General features: G+C 41.1%; 2 protein-coding genes across 2 annotated transcripts; one reads left to right on the forward strand and one right to left on the reverse strand.

Annotated features, from left to right (window-relative positions):
• The first annotated feature begins 3,200 nt into the window (after positions 1–3,200).
• On the forward strand, positions 3,201–9,752 carry larp6a (La ribonucleoprotein 6, translational regulator a). The gene is made up of 3 exons (XM_042483687.2): positions 3,201–4,213; positions 5,926–6,124; positions 7,806–9,752. The coding sequence occupies exons 1-3, from the start codon at positions 3,417–3,419 to the stop codon at positions 8,901–8,903; spliced, it is 2,094 nt and encodes a 697-aa protein (XP_042339621.1). The 5' UTR covers positions 3,201–3,416; the 3' UTR covers positions 8,904–9,752.
• A 6,060-nt stretch (positions 9,753–15,812) lies between these two features.
• Positions 15,813–20,811, reverse strand: tm2d3 (TM2 domain containing 3). Its single transcript, XM_042483699.2, has 6 exons — positions 20,634–20,811; positions 19,962–20,063; positions 18,859–19,019; positions 18,382–18,556; positions 17,344–17,419; positions 15,813–17,224 (listed from the first exon to the last, which is right to left on the reverse strand). Exons 1-6 carry the CDS (start codon positions 20,737–20,739, stop codon positions 17,059–17,061), a joined length of 786 nt encoding a protein of 261 aa, XP_042339633.1. The 5' UTR covers positions 20,740–20,811; the 3' UTR covers positions 15,813–17,058.
• Between the last annotated feature and the right edge of the window lie 130 nt (positions 20,812–20,941).

Genomic DNA, 20,941 nt, shown 5'->3' on the forward strand with positions numbered 1-20,941 from the left:
ATGTATATATACAGAGAACAAACAAACAAAAAAGCAAAAAAGATGAAAAAGAGCAATACAAAAGAAAAAAATGTGCAAATAAGTGTACAAAAATTGAAGATGGATGTGAAATGCTTGGAGCATGCTAACATGCTGATGTTCAGGCATGATTTTGGTCACCATCTTAGTTTGGCATGTTGACATGCTAACATTTGCTAATATGCACTAAACAAATTATAGCTGAGGATGATGGGAATGTCATTAGCTTTGCAGGTCATTTGGGCTTGAACCAACAAATACAAAAAAATGCTCAACTCAACCAAAAATTCTAAATACCAACTTCATGGTGGCACCAGAGAAAAAGTCAGGGGATCTCCAAAGTCATTAGGATTAGTCATTTGAGAACTAGGAATCTAAATTATGGCTAAAGCATCAAGTAGATATTTCAGTCTGGACCAGATGGATGGACCAACCAACCAACCAACCAACACTGGCTGGATAGGGATGTACAAGGATTTATGTACAGTAGCATGAGTGGTCTCAGCATTGAGATATCAAAATGAATTTTCTTTTTATACTTCCAGTAGATCTTGATTGAATGTGACTGCCTTTGACTCTGAAAATAAGAGTCACATCTACTGTCAAACATTATGTTTTAATAAACTACTTTACAACGTTTAAAAGGATTTAAAAACTAAAGCCCTACTGGTAAAAAAAAAAAAAAAATTAAAAAATCCTGAAAAGCAGACAAGGGATGAGAGTCAGGGAAAGGGAAAATCCTCTAAAGAGAGACAATTCAAAAAGAGACTCTCCTTGGAGGGTTGGTGATGTAATAGGAGCCAGAAGTGGGAAAATGGCAATTATGAAGAACAAAAAAGCTCTGTTAAGGTGCAAATTAGAAGAAAATGCCCAGAGAGGGATTTTAGAATGGCACGGTTAAACATTATACACTGAGTTTGCAGCTTATAAGTACGCCTAGATAACTTTAATTAGTTCCAATAGAACAGCCCTATAGCACATCCTGTCTTTATTAAGTTTGTCTTATCTAGTTTTTATCAAGAATGCGTCAGAAAGGTGAAAACTGATCTCTGTGGTCATTTTGGAGGCTGTTGTTTGTGTTGTTGAATTTTATTGTATTATACTGAAAGGGTCTTTTTTTGTTTAGCCTTAGTTATATACAGTATAAATGAGGGTGGACAAGAAAAAAATAAAAATTTTAAAAAAGGACACATCTTTCAATACACATGTTTTTTTACATTTTCGTGGATTTATTTACTTTATTTTATTTTTTTACACATTGTGCAGTAATGGTAGAATAAGGCCTAAAGGAGGTCATAAACTGGGACAATATGCCTGGAAAGAGGAAATGATCTGCAACACCACGTACAGGTGCACAGTACTGCCCTGACATCACTTCCTGGACTTTTTTTTTTTTTTTACCCACAGTTTCACAAGAATTTTCATCTTAATTCTGTTAGTTTGGGAATTTCCCAGAAATTGGGTGTGAATGTTATTAAACAAGGCAGAATAAGGAGGTGAGGCATGAAAATTTATGAAACATGTTTATTTGCATTGGAAACAGCTGAAGTGAACCTGCTGGCAGACTCTTTCACTTTATCTGAGAGCATAAATCCCCTGCAACAAACTAAAAGGCTCAGATTTTTTGTTGCCAATTTCTCCCTCAGCCCCCTTCTCCTCCCTCTCTCTCTCTCACCCATTGTCTCACTCCCTCTCCCCCCGTGTTGCATTGTACACAAGCTGGAGCATTGTATGGCATGTGGTGCAGAGAATGAGTCAGACTGCCCACCAGCTGTGAGCCTGGCTTGCCAGTGGGGAGGAGTAAAGATATTTCACACAGGGCAGCCAACAGCCAACAACACTGGTGTGTTTGATTTACAGGGCTATTAGGATAGAGGCCAAAAACAAAAATGGACTTGAGGTATGACTGCAGAGACATATTCAGATGAGTGTAATAATAATGCTCTCACTATATGAAAACCTTTGATAAATAAATAAATAAATAAATGAATATATGAATACACAATTCAATAAATAAATCCTTGTTGTTTTTAAATTTTATTTTAGTGAGGTTTAATTGGTCCCATAGGCCAAGAGCTGATGTCCTTGAGCACACTAAGGTCACATCCTCTATATTATCTATATTTTGAGGGTGAGTTTTTCAAAAAAATACACTTAGGGACTGTTCTTTACCTGTCAGATGAGGAGGGTTGCCAGGCTATGACTTTTGTTTGTCTGTTTTTTTTTGGGTTTTTTTGTTTTGTTTTTTTACCCTCCCTGAAGCTATGTTTCTTTTTCCTTGAGCCTCCCTGAGTGACTTGTGGAAAATGCATGACCTAAAAATGTTCTACTCTTGTCATGCATGCTGGTTTGTTTGTGCAGTTTATTTCTTGCAAAATTTTAAATGAGAAATAGAAACAGTGATTTTGATGAGATATCACTATTTTAAGCTTAAATTTGGCAAGGTTTTTTTTTCTGATAAATGTATTCTTCCAAAATAACGTGTTCAAGGAACAACAGAAATGTGAAAATCCAACAATACTTTCTGTTCTTACAGTTCCTGGCCATGAGAAATGATGATTTGGCGATTTTTTGAAATGCCTTCCAAGCCCTCTGGTTTGGAAGGCATGTCTTCTCTAAAAATCTGCAGCAAAATAAATACAAAAACCAACCATTTCCAAGTCCTTAAAATATGCCTCCCCCTTTTTGCACCACCCCTCCCCTCTCATAAATAATGAACATTCCCTTAGTGAGTTTTTAATGCATGATTTTAATAATTGTTTATGGTAAATATTCATAAATATGGGATTTTCAGCAAAAATTAAGTGTGGAGAAGGCCTTGGATTCAGCATTTGGACCATGATGTGGGACGATTAGTTTGACAGAAAATATGTCTGTTTATTGTGCTCTTACTACTCTCATGCTCAATGTTGCAAATCAAATTCTCTTGGGGCGAGAAAAGGTCAATTATAAAACGTAGAATAAATGCAATTTTATTTACTTTGTCTTGTGGGAGAGGGGCTTCCCTAGGGGAATTAGATTCATTACTTTATTTTTTTTTCTTTTAGTTTTTAATTCTGGCAAGATTTGTATATCAAATAATATAACTAATCTGGAGCTCTGATACCAAATGGTTTGCAATCTCTGATTTGACATCTGCTACTCATGTCTGTTTCCTCTTTCCTTTAGGCTCATAGGCCACTTGCCCCATGCGTGCAACTAGACGCTGAGAGCCTATTATCCAATTAGCGGCGTTACTGAAAGGGTCGTCCTTGACACGGCTATTTCCCAATTAAAGAGGAACACGTGAATTTGCTCCCCTACTTAGCGCCATGTAAACGGTTCGCTCTCGTCCTCACAGAAAAAAGGCAACAGTCTGTGTATCAAAATCTGTGTATGAAATAAAGAGAAAGAGGAATATGCACGCCTTAGTGAACGCCTTCATGCGCTGCCTCTCCTTCCTCTTGCCTCCCTCTTGGCTTTGTGTCAGTTTTTGCTTGTGGGCTGGGAGTGAGTGCGAGGAGACGCTGCCGCGGCCCAATCCCAGAGCTCGTTTCAAAAGCAGAAAGCCTCTTACATATGAGGAAGTAGCAGCACTAGCAGCAGCAGCAGCAGTAGAAGCCCAAGGAGGCTCCAGCCCGTCGGTCTCACCAGCAGGTCCAGGCTGCGTCTCGCCGGCTGCTACAAGCCCCGCTGCTCTTCAGGGCCCTCCGTCGGGTCGGATCTGGATCGGGGCTCTCTGGCGAGCCGTGGAGCGCGTCTTCGGAGCCCCTTGGGTCCTTCTCCGCCATCACTGGTGCCCGAATAAGAAGCGTCGAGCAGCTTTACGCACCCCGTATCCTGTCTGTGCCTTCGAGTCGAGTCAGATTAAAAGCTTCCAGGGAGGCGCTGCTGCTACTGCTGCTGCTGCTACGAGCACCGGGGACGGGAAGGGAGCGGGTGGAAGCACCTTGACTTGTTCCAGGAACATGAGCGGGTCCGAGGGGAGCCCAAACCCGAGCCCGCCGGAGTGCGTCTTGGAAGCGTCAGCGGAGCACGGCATCGATGAGGTAATCACCGTGGAACAACACACGCAGGAGATGGGGACGGTGACGATAACAGTGGCCATTCAAGCGGCGGAGGAGGACGAGGAGCCGGAGGAAGTGTCATCCAATAATATTGACTTCCTCGGAGGCAGCTGTAGCGAGGACGAAATCGGAAGACATGACAAATCAAGGTTTGACTTATTTGTTACTTTTAATTGTGTTCGAGTAATATGGATGATTGTGGTATGCTAAAAACAAGGTTGTTAAACTATAAATATGAGCCTTTTGGGGATTTGTTAAGCAAAAACTGTTTGACTGACTTTGATAGACTTACTTTTAACATTTGTTAATTCTCTTTTTTTCAGTAAATGTTAGCAAAGTCTATTACTAGTTGGCAGACTGGGGTCAGAAAGGTTGAAGGGTGAATGACACGTTTTCCTCAAGGTTATTGGAACCTCACCAATCTACTTCTGCGTATGTTTTTTTAAAATACTGTATTGGCCCGTGTAACTTCAGTGCTGCCAGCACATGAGCAGCGTGGGTACAGCTGGCTCAATTTGTCTCACTGAAAGAATGCCAGTTGTGTATAAAGATGCTGTGCAAATAGAACCGACAGGTGTATTCACAGTGACAACAAAAGAGGGCATCACAGTGTGCCAGGAGGACAATAGACGCTCATAACTGGGAGTGTAAATCCTCACAGACATAGTTTATGGATATTATTGTTGCCCGGGTGGGAAAAGTGTTTAACCACCTGTAGGCAGCACCAGACACCTGAGAGATAAAGGATGTCAACCTTCACTTTAATCTTATTCCCCTGCGTCATGGCTTGCTATTTTTATCCTCTGGCCTATAAGTTCCCTACTCGGACTGCGTGTGCAAAGAGTGAGTCAGTGATGGAAAGGCCAATGGGGGGAAATAAATCTCCCTGTCCATACCAAGCCTTTCAGTTTGACTGCAGGTCACACCTTGAAACCTCACTTCTGTCACACCTGCAGAGGCAGGTGTTTTGTGGCACGTTTTTCACACAGGATGTATATTTAACATATAGGAAGCATGTTTGGAACTGATAGGGAAAGTGCAGATGCCAGCTGTCTGTACATGTGGCTGTTAATTCCTCCAGAGACTTTCAGTTCACCACTCAGTGTCCCAGTGACCTGAGAGTGAACTTCATCACAGCCTATCTAAAAACTAATTTTCTTTCATTTACATATTCAAATGACCTCGCTGACAGTGATGGTATTTTCTACTCTAAAAGCTCAGCTCGTGGTTTATCTCATGTCCTGGGGAAGCGGTGGGCTCGTGCCAGCTGTGCGGGCAGCCAACTGGAAAGCTGTTGACTGAGAGGGTGTGTGCGCGGGAGGGAAAAGGAGGGGAGGAGGCTGGAGGAGGTGATGAGTCATCCACAAAATTTCATTCAGACCTTCACTCTAATCTGCAGGGCTACCTGACTGTGCTGCTGCTTCACAGCTTCAGCCATGTGTCTGACTGAGATCAAATTGTGCCCTAAAAGCCTCAGCTATGCAATGTTGGTACCATTTTTTTTGGAAATCGTGTGAAGCTGATCGGATGAGCCACCATGTTCTGTGTGGGAGGGAGAGCCTGTGACTCTGCGCCCTTCAGATGGAGAGGTCTTGGCAGGTTTAGGATTGATGGGGCGGTGGTGTCGAGGTCTGGCACTGAGGCAGGGTGACTAGGGCTGAAGATGCAGCCTGATGACTGCTGTGAGGAAACATGCATAGGGGAATGGCAGGATGAGTGTGCATTCCTGCCAACAACTTGTAAGCCTCTTGCTTATTGTATAAATGAAAGTGAGATGTGTAACAGTTGTAGGAAGGGCATGAAGCATTCTGCTGTTTTCAGTCTCCACTGACCATGATCCATGTTCTCTTCCCACACACAGTGGTGCTGGGACCAGTGGAGGGGAGTTGGAAGAGGAGAGCTGGCAGCCCCCAGATTCAGAGCTCATCCAGAAGTTGGTTGCTCAGATCGAGTACTATCTATCCGATGAGAACCTGGAGCACGATGCCTTCCTGTTAAAACATGTCAGACGCAACAAACTGGGGTTCGTCAGCGTCAAGTTGCTCACTTCGTTCAAAAAGGTAACCATGGCTGCAAAGGACCTGGGTGTATTCTGGAAGCACAATAGGAAGTAATTGTAATCCCCTGTCCTGATAAGGCTGGGAATTACACAGAGAGCCTTTGCTATTATGGGTCAAATTATACTACTGTGTAGGCCTACGCCTAATGCTCAACATGTAGTAGTCACCCAAAGATGGCCCATTATGTGCTAGTAATGTTGGGCATTTATATACCTGAGCTGATTTTCAACTGAGTGTAATTTTAAGTTAAATCAAAGCTGAGAAAACAATTAAAAGGATAGTTTAGATTTTTTGAAGTGGGGCTGTATGAGGTACTTATCATTAGACAGTATATCACATGCAATGGAAGTCAACTGGCACACCTCCATTTTGAAGAAACAGGCAGGAGTCTGACAGGTAAGGTAAGCAGTGTACTGCAGTCGGTGGGGGTCAGAAAAAAACATTTTTAGCCACCTAAAATAAAATATCATGCCACAATAAGAGTATTTTTTCAGATCTTCACCTTTCAGTCAGACAGCTGTTTCAACAGCGCAGATTTTCTTCTATGCTCTCGTCAAAGACACCAGACTGCATTGACAAAAATAATCATTTTAGTCGCTAAATATGAAAGCTGCTGGGCTACCGCTGCTTCTATTAGTTGGTTTGTTTGTGTTATTGTGTGACTTTGGTAAATCTGAACCAACACCTCTAAATGCCAAAGTCACACAATAACACAAACAAAATAACTGATTAATGCAGTGGTAGACCAGCAGCTCCTGTGTTCAGGAATGTTATATTCCTGTTTTCTCAATGGTGTCTGGCTTTGAAGAGAACAATGTAACAGCTTCATTTTCCCTTTGGAAATCACTGCCTGACATTTAGTTAAAGCTGTGAAAAAATTCTTAATATAGCTTACACTTAAACTAATATTGATTTTTTTGTTTGTTTGTTTGTTTTGTTAGTTTGTTTTTAAGGTAGGACTATTTAAAGGTGGCTAAAATACATTTAGCTGCTGACCCTATCCACAACAGTATATTGCTCAACTTCAGTGTCAGACTCTTATTTCTTTAAACTGGGGGCATACGGACTAAAATCTGTAAAATACTAAAATGTCTCTGTGGATATTTACCTCTCTTTGAAATGTGAACCTGGCTAAAGCTTTTGCTGTTTTCAATTCCCAGTGACGTCCAGGCTTGTGAGAATTGAATAGCAGTGACTGGCTGTTTTCTAGTGTCAACATGATGAGCTGTTGGTGGAGCAATTTAATTCTCACATTGATTTCCAACAGCTGGTGTTACTTTAGGCCTGTGCATGCAGATTTATTGGGTTGTTGGTTTAAAAAAAAATCTGTTTATGCCACAAGTGGTGAGTCCCCACCCACATGCTCTTTTTGAATATAAACATGGATTCACACATAGGTTTGATGACACTGAGGCGATGCATTTTAAAGCTGTGCAAATTATACAGCGATAAATTGAGTTACCCAGTGAAGCCAGCATGTTTGGTGCAGATATTGATCCAGGAAGTATGACTGAAAGGAAGGCAGTATACATGACTGATTGATGCTATGTTATTTAGCCAGTTTTCTGTAGCTGGAGCTTAATAACTGTAGGGATCAATATGTGGCCTAGTGGATATGACATAGCCCCCCTTAACCACTTAGCATCTCTCCCATGTAACACAAACACTGTCTCTTTTGCAGGTGAAACACTTGACTCGTGACTGGAGAACAACTGCTTATGCTCTGAGACACTCAAAGCTACTCGAGCTGAATGACGAGGGGCGAAAGGTGCGACGTAAATCCGCAGTGCCAGTCTTTGCCAGCGAATCATTGCCGAGCCGCATGCTGCTGTTAAGTGACTTGCAGAGGTGGCCAGAGCTGGCAGCTCTCACTAAGGATAACGGAGGCAGCGAAGGTGGAGCCACTCTGCAGGAGCAGCTGATGAAGTTACTGCTGAAGGAGTTCGGAACATACGGCGCGATCGCCTCCGTCCGAGTGCTGAAGCTCGGTAAGGACCTGCCGGCTGACCTTAAGAGGCTGAGCGGCCGCTACACTCAGTTAGGCACTGAGGAGTGCGCCATTGTGGAGTTTGAGGAGGTGGAGGCTGCTGTTAAAGCAAATGAAGCTGTGGGGAGCGAGGATGGAGGGGCCGGGTCGCTGGGGTTGAAGGTAGTCCTGATTGGCACCAAGCCGCCCAAGAAGAAGGTTCCTAAAGAACGGCCGCGTGAGGAAGGAGGGATGCGCAAGAGTCGCTCGCTCAACAGCAGAGTACGGGAGCTCCAGTACCATGGGGACGACTCAGCCTGCAGCTCCTCAGAGACTGAGAGCACCCCTACGTCCCCAAGGCTGGCCAGAAAGTCCCAGTCCTGTAACAAGCTCAGCCCCACCACTGCAGGCATCAACTTCCAGAACAATCACCTCAGTCCTGGTATGTCCCCACGCAACAGTCCCTGGTCAAGCCCCCGTGCAAGCCCCTGTCCTCAGCGCAAAACCACGCATTCCCACAAGTCTCCCCTAGCAAGCGAGGGCAGACTGAGCCCCGAGCCTGGGCGCCGCTGGGCAGACTACTCCTCAGACAGTAGCCTCACCCCATCAGGGAGCCCGTGGGTTCAGCGGCGCAAGCAGGTGGCGTCTCAGGAGAGCAGTCCAGTGGGCAGCCCGATGCTGGGTAGAAAGATCCAGAACGCCGATGGCCTGCCGCCTGGCGTAATGAGGCTGCCAAGGGGTCCCGATGGAACCCGTGGCTTTCACTGTGTCTCTATGAGCGAGAGGGGAAAGACTGCTGCCACTCAGACTTGATATGTGGAGCATCCTCACTTCCCCCCCAGAAATTATATATTGGAAAATTCGTGCTGTTCTGCCATGTCGCTCAGCCCCCCCCTCCCCGCCCCACATTTGAGACTGTGTAGATATATTTTTGTTGAGTGCATCAGTTTTCAGTCTTTGTTACATTTTTATACGACGTTTTGAGTTACCATGGTAACATTAGTGATTTACTAATGGAAATTTGAGTGAATGTAAATTGATATTGCTTTGAAATGAACAACATCATCTCCATTGCTGTCTAAACTTGTTCTACATGGAGTGGAGAGGGAATTCCATTTTTTTCTTTTAATTGAAAAGTGTCCTCTGTCTTGTGTGTAAAAGCTCACAACATTGTCTGTGGATGGTGTGTAAATGTGTAAGCGGTGTACAGGCACATGGACTTGATAGAGATATCACCATATGCCTTTTCTGTATTTGTCTACTGTGAGTTGCATTTTTTTTTACATGCTATTTAAACTGAGGCCATAATCGCTTCACTGCCATAAAGGTTTGACAGTTAAATCTGGACATGATATTAGTTTTTATTTTGCCTTTTTTAATTTCAGTATTTTCAGTACGCTTTGGCACTTAGTTGGGAAGGGTCTTCTAGCCCTGTAAATGTTAATTTGTTTAGCAGGTAGCTGCTTTATTTATTTTTTTTAGCTTTATTTTTATTTTGCTATTTGTTTCCATCAGTCTAAAAGCTCACAGTGAGGTATGAGGGATGTTCTGGCAGAAAATGGGAAGAAAAAAAAATGCTCTTATGTTCTTGCCTTTACATCTGAACTGGGGTATTTGTACAGTGCGATTCCTATATTGTACAAATAAATCACTAAAATTGCATTTGGCCTGACTTTCTCTTTTGTTTGTGGCACATCTTGAAATGGTCATTCTGGTCTGAAACAGCCATGATCCAATTTTGTTTTTTGTTTCAACATGTAAGCGAGATTTAAGTGAGATATTGTTGGTATGAGCCAAAACTGTAGAAGCAATTCCACACTTGGAGAGCAGAATTGGCAAACTGGTGTGTTTTTTACATGGATTGCACAGATGGGAGGATGATAGAGGGATGATGGATTATAAGCTATATCAACCCTCCATGAGGAACATAAAACTGACAAAGCTGTGGAGAAGACCAGTTGCACTATTAATTTATTCAGATTGCCTATATAGTTGTATTGGCAATGCCAAAAAAAGGCATTCACTACCTTTGACTTTTCATGTTAAATGCAGTGAATATAATTAGGCTTTTGTGATGCAGATCAACAAGAACACTCTGTTTGTGTATATATATACACATACATATAGTAAAAATCAAACAATACGCTCACTCACAATATAACTTGTTAAAAATGGGTGCTGAATCCTCAAAATGGATATCAAAGCAGTCAAAAACAGGACAATATAGAGCGTTTTTTATTATTGTCACACATGGTGTGGTAATAATAAAAAAGTCAGGGCGCAGAGTTTCCTGGCATTTATGTGATTGCCACCTGATAAGCTCCACCCATCCAAAAAACATTGTTGACCAAGTACCCCCGGTAATGGCAACGGCAAACCCAACAGGACAATGTGGCATGCCCCACTGCAAAAACCTTTAAGGAATGGCCCACAGAACATGACAAAAAGCTCAAGACATCGACCTGGCCCCAAAACTCCCCTGATCCCAATCTGACCAAGCATCCACGGGATATGCTGGAACCCCACAACACAACCCAGGGATCTACCACCAACACCTTGGTGCCATGTGTCCATTCCTTGACAGGTCTGAGCCACGTTCGATCCAAAGAGACCCCACTGTGGAGCGGGGAATTGCACATCCCACAGATGCTTGATCAGATTGAGATCTGGGGTGTGGCATGCTGCATCGCCCTTCTGGCTTTGCTGTTGCCATGACGCGTGTACTTGGTCTGCAACAGTGTTGGATGGGTGGAGTGCATCAAGTGCTATCCACATGAATGCCAAGACCTACGAATTTTGCACTGTAACAAGGTGATCAGTGTTATTCACTTTATCTGTCCTTCTAATATTGAGGCTGATTGTTGAACAACAGACAGTATAACCGCTTGATGAAGTACTCACCTCCGCCAGTCAGTATGTAGCAGAGGAACCTTTTTGATCACAACTGCAGCTTTGAGTCTAAGTGAATTGATTTGTCATGGCTTCATAATCGAACATCCCCATTCATCCGAGCTCTGTCACGTTGCATTGAGACCTTGAGTGAACAGCAATTTTCAAGTCACCACAGATTCTTGATCGAGGTTTTGGATCCTGAATTGGACAGCATTATTGTTGTTTTGAATACAGTACATTCCTGTCTAGGTTTTGTTTTTGCGGTATTGTGTTGCTGGAAAATAAGTCATCTCCCTCAGACAGCAGAAGAGTCTCCTTTTTTGATTTGTCTGTATTTTACTGCAATCATGTTAACCTTTTCTTTTATAAGCCTTTGAGCGCCTGCTGCAGAGGACCATCACCACAGCGTGATGCTGCCACGAGGCTTTGTGCTGGGCACAGTGTGTTACTGCTTTTGTGCAGTGTTTGACTTAAGGATTTTAGTATGGTGGACAAAAAGCTCAGTTTTGGAAAACCTGTTTGCTTTTTGTGTCTGTCTCCGATGTGCCTTCTCGCAAATACTCCCTCATATGTCAGCTAGGTACAGAACTTACATACCTGTGGCTCTTTCAGTGTCCATAGACCTCTTAGTGTCCACTCTTCTCACACAGACATTTAGCTCTTTAGGACAGCCTTTGAGGGATATTTAAGTCTTGCAAATTTTCCAGTCCTTCCACAGGTTTGTACTTATCAATAGCGTTTGGTTTTGTTTGTTCTGTCTGGTTTTGTTTGTTCTTAGTCTTTCTGCAATGAAAATGTCTAACCAGCTGCTGAACATTTAAGACACAGGTGTTTTGATCTTACAGTCAATTGTCATATCTTTATTACACAGAGGTGATATCCACTCAACTCATAATGAGCCAGAGGTAAGACCAAGTCATTGTTTTAAAAGTCCCAAGTAAGTCTCAAAAATTTTATTTTAAGTCCTTAACTTGGATTTTTGAGCCCTCAACATGCCAGTGTGCTCCTCTACAATTTACAACAGAGTAATACTATAATTAAATTGACAAAAATCATGAATGCTTTTTAAGGTTTTATTAAAGTTTATTTATTAAAAGTTTGTTAATAACTTCCTTAGCTATTAGGATGTTAGCTAAGCATTAGCTCACTAAATATGTAAAAAATTAGCCTTGACTTAGTGTTCTTTGTGCAACTTCAAATGTCAAACAAAGTTGGTGTGTCTTTGTAAATTTCAGCTCCCCTGTTTTTTGTTTTTTTGTTGTTTTTTTTTACCAGCACATAGTTTTTGTGCATGAACAAAATGATCTTTGGTATTATTTTTTCAAACTGGTGCTTAGTAAACATATCTTTATGTTTTTCTCCTGCAACTCTCCTGAAAATGACTAATCAACTACTGAACTTTTCAGATACATGTGTATTGATCTTAAAAACACCTGTCAGTGGTGGGACCAACAAGTCATTGTTTTGAATGTCCAAAGTATGTCTCAGGTCTTTGCACTCAAGTCCCAAGTCATAAACAAGTCATAATGTGCTTTACAGTAATGTAATGCCATTTTAACAACACAGTAAAAAAATAGCTAAACATTAACTTTCTATGTTAATATTAGCAGCAGATTATTGTTAATTGTGTTACTTCAAATCTCAAACAAATTTGGAAGTTGTTGTGTTTCTGTAACCCTAATCCTGATCCCAACCTGACATGCTATTTAAAAAAAATATTTTTTAATCTTTGGTCTTTGGGGAAGGTATCAAATATTTTAAAGTCAAAAGGCTCAAGTCCCAAGGAAATATCAAGTCACTGTGTTAAAGTCCAAGTTGAGTCTGCAAGTCTAAAGTCATCAAATTTGTGACATGAGTCTGACTCGAGTCCAAGTCATGTTGAGCCCACACCTCTGTAATGTGCCTTTAAAATGATTTACATGTTGTAGCAAAGTACACGAGCACTTACGCAATCCATTGTTTTGTGTTTCATACTTCTAATTTAGAACATAATGTAGAGCTCTGTTTTCACGTTGTCATTAAATGGTTCTCTTCATTAGTTAGTGTTAAAAAAAATCAATTGCTTCATTGTGATGCAATGTTGTGTTACCGAACAAAAATAAAAAGTTCGAGGGAGGTAAATACATTTCACAGTTGGATGCTTGCAGAGCTGTTAGACTTTTGAATTCGTGTGGTTGCAGCTTTCTGTTTAGCCACTTTTTTTTGTTTGGGATGTGATCTCCTGTAGGAGTGAACATAATGGCAGCGCACAATCTGTTTGGTGGTGCTTGATACAGAGGGTCAGAACCGTGCTCCAGTATTCAAAGCTGCGATGAGACTAAGTGGGATTGTGTAATAGAGGGATGAATAAACTTTTGTTCTCCTCTTTGCATGATTGCAAATTCAAAATCAGGAAGTTGTGCTATTGTCTGCCTCTGACAGACAATATTTGGCTCATCTCCCGATGACTGTTCATTCTGACAGTGAGAATAAGGACTGTTTTGGATAAGTACTGCAAAAATTAAATTATTATTCTCATAAAACAAAATTCTATATAATTACCTTTAAGAATAAGGATGTTTTTTTTGCTCACAGCAAATGGAAATATCATGAAGACGGATAATAGCAATCTCTGGCCATTATTTGTAATTAGGCAGACGCCATTGATGTATGAATAAAAAGTTATTTAATGCATCAATTTGGCTATTTTCTCCAGACTTGATTTTTCCCAGACATAATTTGTAAGATGTGGACAGATTAAATTGTGAAACCTTCCAGCTTTGTGTTTGAGCTGATTATAGTAGAAGTTTATTTCATGTCATTGTGCATCTAGCTTCACGTTACACTGGTATACTTCCATCATCATATTATTTAATTTTTTTCAATCATATACAGTACTGCACGTAGCATATAATAACTGACTCATATTTACATGCATACACACAGGTAGATGTACAAAAACATCCATTCAGTTTGTTCTACTCAGTGACAGTTACATAACCACTCGGTATGATTCAAGCTGAGGTCATGCTGAGGCCGTAATCATAGGGAGTATGTTGTGGAGGTCTTTAGTCAATATTTAAATTACAAGTTTCCAAGAGGTGACAGAGAGAAATAGTCTTCTTGCAGAATATAGGTGAGCATTTCACAACCCTCCTCAGCTCAGAGTCTATGACACACACTTGCATCAGTCTGTGGGATGGAGCTCTGGTGGCTGTGAGTGGGTGCAGACAAGTTTGAGGAACTAGGATTAGGGTGGAGTAAACCTACAAGAGTCTCGGCAAAGCAGCCAATCAGAAAGGTCGACACAAAAAACAAGTTACTAGAAAGGAAATGATTTTCTCTCCTGTCATTTTTTTTTACCCTCATTACATAACATGAGCACAGCTGTCTACATAAATCTCTGGATGACATAGTGCTCTTGTAAAAATCTGGCTGAAATGCTGAAATGACTGTAGAACTCTGTCACTGTTCATTTCTAAACACTGTTTCTGGCAATTTTTGTGCCTTAGGGTTTTACACCCCAAACTGAATAGGATAAAATGGTTAACTAACTCCTGTGTGTCTGCGTGTGATTTTTTTTTCCCCAGGTGCTTTTGTGTGTTTAGTGTGTGCCTGTTGTGTTTTGGTTTTGTCTCTCCTTTGTGCTCTCTCCACCTCTTTTCTGCACTCCTTCATTCTACCATTCTGTTCTACATTTGACACTCATGGATCAATACACACACCTGCCAAACACGGTTTGTTGCGACACAAGTCCAGCTCTGTTTCAGATCCTTTCCATTTTTTTTGTTTAGATCTTTTTTGTGATCTCGGCCAGCCATCCTGTTCACACCACCAGCCGAAGAAAATCAAAGAAACACAGATCACCCCCTCAGCTATTTTTGGGTCCTTGGTCCCCAGCATTACAAAAATAAAACACTAAAGTAAGAATGTACATGATAGATATCACCATGAAATTTCCCCAAATGAGTTCTTACATTAAGACTGAATTTTTTTTGAGACTGAAAATATTTAAATTTTACATTTGAATATGCAAATAGGGCATTGTCTACATGATATGTGCTCTTTGCATAACTTCTCAGAAATCTTTACTGAAATAATACTTCTGAAATAAGACATTAAGGTAGCAAAACATTTTTAAAAAAAAAAAAAAAGCATTAAAAAATGCTTTCACCTGGGGTTCTTCCGTTAAACATGGCTAGTTTGGGAAGGTAACCTTCCTCTGCCCTACTCCTGACCCCTCCCTCTGTCACACGCATGTGGGGAACACAGGCTCCTGGCACCACTCTCTGTGTTTAATGTGAGAAAAAGCACAGACATCTGTGAAAATGACCTGAGGTAATATTGGAGCTCTGAATTCCAATCAGGGGCATTCAAGCTGAAGTCCTACACTCATGGCCCCTTGAAACAAAGCATCTGTCTCTATAGAGATGATGCTGACCTCTTATTAATTAAGGCATTGCGAGTATCAGAAATTAAAAACGAGCAGGCTGAGTTTGCAACCAGGGAAACGGTGCTGTTTGCATGTTGCACATGAACACGAGGAAGTCAGCAACATCAGTCATTTCATTTCTGCTCTTCCGAACTGTAGAATTTCAATATCTTAGCTTTCAGTGTGAGGTTGTTTCAACACAGAAACAGCAGTTACAAATGTGTTTAGTCTTGTAAACTGAAGACGTGTTCACCCTTTCTTATGTCTTTAAAACCCTCTTCTATTTTTGTAAAACCTGGAGCAGCATGGCCCAATGAAATGCTACCATAAACTAAGTGATTGAAAACATTAAAAGCTGTGGTTCTCATATATCCACTGACAACCTGTTAGTAGTGTGAGCACAATCACAAAACTTTACATTATATTTCACAAGTTTATTTACATAACTTAAAAAAATGTCATTTACAGTGTTTGCAACAGATTAAAACAACCTGACACTGAAAACAGTAAAACATATTTACATGGGGTGAGAGGTGAGACCGTTTGTGCCGCACAGTATCAAGCAGAGATCTTACAGTGTTAGTACGCTTTTCACCATGTGAAGACTGATAACCAGTGAGGAAAAACACCAGATGAACACACAGGATATCTCCCAAATCTCAAACTCGAGAAACCACAAGTAACTGCAGTTTGCTAGTGCAACACACTTGAAGTGTTTCAATATTAATCATGTACAAACACACACTGAGAGATTATCTCTGAGTTTCCCAAAAGTCAGATGGCATGTTGCAGTAAGTGATCACAGAAAATGACAGAAGTTCTTGCCTCTGCACTTCTTTCTGGTTCTCTATCTGTTCCAGTTTCTGTTTGAAGATACAGTTGCTCTATCATATTTATTTTACAACATATGAACTTTATCAATGAACCCTCAATTTAAAACATTTGAATTGATCTTATGAAAAGCCGTGCTATCGTTTGTCTATCCCTTAAGGCAATGTTTTTACAGTTGTGGCTTGACTATGTGGAGAAAAACAAAGGACATGTAAAATAAACGTTAACTCATCCACAGTACCAACTGTCAATAAAAACACCTGAACAAATTCCCTTCTGAATATTCATGCTTTCTCTCAGGACATAAATATTACCTCTCAGCTTGTCTTTTGTGTCGGGTGTCACCATGAAGAGCTTTGTAGCCATGGATACCATTTGACCCCCCATTAATGCATTTACCTTTCAACAAGGGGGGAGCCACACATGCCTCCAAGGTGGCAGGATGTCTGTGAAAGCACTGCTCCACAGGAAAAAAAGACCTATCTATACATCAGCATGACGGAGCCTAAACATCATTTTTGTCAGAGCAACCAGAAAGGCATAATGACTGGCTCCTTATCCCCGTGCACACTTTCATGTGCAGAATCTCAACAGGAGATGGAGGCAGAATGACTGGGATTGATCTGATGGGTTTGTGTGGGTAGAGACACCGTTGGCGTAATGAGGAAAACACTTCCTGCCTGTTAGCAGATGGGATGAGGACGTGTTGCGCAGCGAGCCCGGGAAAGCAAACGTGCCAAGAACACAGTATCTCAGATCTTAAATCTTTGAGAGGGAAGCGGTGTGAAGGGAAAGAGAGCACAAACCATCCAGCTATGTCTCCAGAGCTTTGCTTCAGATGTAGAGAGAACCATCAGCTGGTCCCACATAACCGACACCTATCAGAAGGACATCTATCAAAGTCCAAATGCCCAGGCCTCCAAAGCTAAACAGTTTGCCCAGGCCCTCTCTCCACTGGCCCAGATAAAAGCGATCAGCTCCAAAACCACCAAGTGTAATGCTACAGAAAGAAAACACAGAACAAAGCAAAGAATGCCATCAGAGCACACATCCTGACTCGTATTAATTTGGGAGATTTTTCTGGCATCTAAGCTTGTCATAATTCTTTTGCAAGTTTACCTGAGTGCTAATGCCGTTGACCATTTGTATCCACCAGTCCAGTTACAGAATAAACGTTTCTGAAAACGCCTTTTACCTGCAGACGAAAAAAACACTTAGACACAGACTGCAGTCCTGATGTTCCAAAAAAAATATAGAATATTTTTTTTAGAAATCCCCCATAGACAAAAGCAGTAATTTTACATCTCTGAACAAGGGGAACTGTTAGTTTACCGCTGCCTTAGTTTGTGTTATTAGTTGTAAATTGTGTGACAGGTGTTCTAAAGGGTTAGTTCAGATTAACAAAAATTACACACTAACACAAACAAACTACTGATCAAGACAGTGGTAGACCTGTAGCCCCTGTGTTAACCGAGGTAAAATTGATGTTTTTGTCAATGGAGTTTGGCTTTCAAGAGAACATAGAAAACTTTCACTTTTAGTTCAGTTCCCCGTCAAAAGGTTTGTCTGTTTGGGAACTACTGAGTGTCCAGCTGTTTAAATGGATTATGATATAATATGATTACTGTTGACAAACACATACTCCCTATGACTTCATTTCATCAAGGATTTTTTTCTGGCTTTTGAATTCTGTGTTCAAGGGAGGCACATGAGAGAAACTATTTTTTTCTTCACAAATTTAACATAACACAGTAACTGACATACAAATGGTCATTTGGGGGTGAAGTAGTCCTTTAAGACAAGTCATTATGCTGCTGAGAGCCTCATTTAGCAAATAAATTACAGCTGGTGACAATTTCTATGATAGACCTTAAGACGACAATTAGCAATAGGACTGAAAACAGCATGGCCATAATTACTCAACGGTGTAATTTTTAGATCACATTAATCATCAGCTAACAGACAGCGAAACCCTGCATTGGAAACTTACGGGCATCCATGAATGGCTAACAATTCACATTTTTGTTCTACACAAAAGGGTCATTTTTACCGTTAAACTGGCTTAGAAAATCTGTAAAACGCACACTTTCTGAGATACAGTTATCCTACTAAAGACAAAGAAACGCAGCAGGTTTTACAGCAGTGCTTCTATCATACCTAAACAATGCACATGGTCTAACACGTCACAGGTGGCGTTGTAGCGTTTGCGGGGGCAGGACACTGTCATACAGTTGGTGGAGTTTGAGCAGCGATAATCGGACGGGTCCAACTGCCAGCAGAACTGACAGATGATGGAGAGGGAGAAGTTGGTTTGCTGCTGTCCAGACTCTCCCTATGAACAAATAAACATCAGAACAGAGACATTCCCACTTTAGAGCACAACAGCTGTTTCTTAAAATCACCAATACTCTCACCTCACACTTTTTATCTTGGGGACTTTTGTTAAGCAATGTTTAGATCACTTCCAGTTTCACAGCATCAACAACGCACAACATGACTTCACAAGCAAAGTTTCACTTCCCAATTTATCAATGAGCTAAACAAGATATAGACTTATGAGTATAAATCTTTCACCCTTACTCAGCCTCTTTATCTCTTTAGAATAGACTGATCACAAGATTAACTGCCACTCACTATGCAGTGCACTCCATTTCTGGGTTTACAAGTGAAGGTTGCTGGTTTCCTGTAGGTGCAGTTGTGTTGGTAATTGCATTGCATGCAATCAGCTGGCAGGCGACTACACAAACCCCCACTGGGACACTTGGAAGCGTAGCTCTCTTCATCTGCAGGAGACACTGCAAAGCAGAAAACATTAGGAGTTTTTCCATTTTTAGTAAGAATAATCAATGTAAGGTAACAAAGCTTTAGTATAAGTTAATCTTAAGACTTTGTGTCTGGGATCCTTAGTGTGTGAGGTAATACACTTGTGGCTACATTGCTCTGAATCCTTTACCAAGTTGGGAAAATAAGGCGTTGGAAGGTAAATGACTAACACTCTGCTCTCAACAGAAAGAACAACAAGGAGTCCTTAAGCATTTTCATTTACTCCTTATTGCTCCATTAAAATTGTTACTCTGTTGAAAAGTCAATTGCTATTCCAACCCTAGCCCTAACCCTATTTCTCTTTGATTTGATATATGTTAAGAAAGAAAATGTGGGGTGCCCAGTAGCTCAGTTGGTAGAGCGGGCGTCCCATGTACAGAGGCCGTGTCTTCACCGCAGGTTCGCTGCTCTCCCACTTTCACACTGACTCCCTCCTATCCATGTAAAGCCAAAAAGCCTCAAAAATATCTTATATCTAAAAAAGAAAATGTATTTTAAGTATTTTTTTAAGTTGAAAACTCAAACTATGATGACAGAAAATATATTTGAAAACTGATCAATCCCATATAGATTAACTGTTGTTTTTCTGGTTTTGTTTATATATTACAACATAAATCAATCAAATTTAAGGAAGATAACTACTGCCTTACATTACAGAGGTAACACCACCAGAATACAGATGTAGGAAATGTTCTGAGGGACTGTACATATGACTTCAAATCATCAAATCTCATGAAATAGCAACATGTTGTTAATGAGAGACTGAGATTACTTGCTACTCTTGACAGCACTGTATTTCATATGTGCTAAATACAATGCAAGAGTGGGTCCCTTTAAGTGTTCATTGTAAAAGAAACCCTAGCTCCAGGTTACAGTCAGTATGATTAATGTTTATTATTAACTGATGTGTGTACCTGAGGCTGCAGCAGGGACCACTGGGCTGGTGATGACAGGTCCATGCTGAGCATCTCTGGTGTAGGGAGGCTCCTGGCCAACATGAGGAGAGCTCAGGTACCCTAACAAACAACCAGAAAATGAAGAAGTCATACTGAGTCTAACACGGTCCAAGACACTGATCTGCTATGACCATGGTCATAGTACTTAACGTTACAAACATAATGTGCTGACTAAACTGAATGTATACCCACTTGGTTTAGCGTGTTACGAGACAGACAGTATCCAGTATCATAAGGTTAGATATTATTTATAAGTCTAGGACATGTGTTAGTGATTGAAAGTGCAAGTTTTTAATTTAATAAAACATGTAAGCTAACCAACTCACTGAAACGCCGACTAGCTAAAACTTAACAAATTAGCAAATGCGGTCAACTGTTACCTCAGTTCATACACATTGTAATTTAAACACTATGTAATTAATGATAAACCTCTGTTGTAATTGACAAACAACTGTTAAATCAGCGCTACTCACTGCATCCCATGCTTTTATTGCTAACTAGCCAGGTGTACTAGCGTTAGCTCGCTAGCTAGCCAATTGCTATCTCAGTGGAAGGAAGCTAACGTTAGTACAATAACGACAAAACGCGTGTCAAGCTGGTTTGAACTTATAACTGCCCCCGTTAACATACCGTTAACACACTGTAAAACCAGGTCCATGAACAAAACGAAAACAATTCCGTAGGTTTTGAAGCACCGTCCTCTGTCCGGTCTCCATATCTGACAGATAGTGGCCATTGTTGCAGCAGAGCGAACCGAGGCTGCGTTCAAGTCATGTAGGGAAAAGGCGTTAGTCAGCGACACTCCTCTGGTCAGAGGCAATGCGAGGTTGGGCCCTCGTTTTTCCTCTAATTGTTTTATCATCTAACAAAAGCCACGAACATAGAAGACGTATTCAGCTGACGCTAATTGCTTATAACGCTTCTCTGAGCCTTTCACA

The sequence above is a fragment of the Plectropomus leopardus genome, chromosome 1 (genome assembly GCF_026936395.1).
Source record: "Plectropomus leopardus strain MGB_pleo_1.0 chromosome 1, ASM2693639v1, whole genome shotgun sequence".
In the NCBI taxonomy this organism is placed as follows: Eukaryota; Metazoa; Chordata; class Actinopteri; order Perciformes; family Serranidae; genus Plectropomus; species Plectropomus leopardus.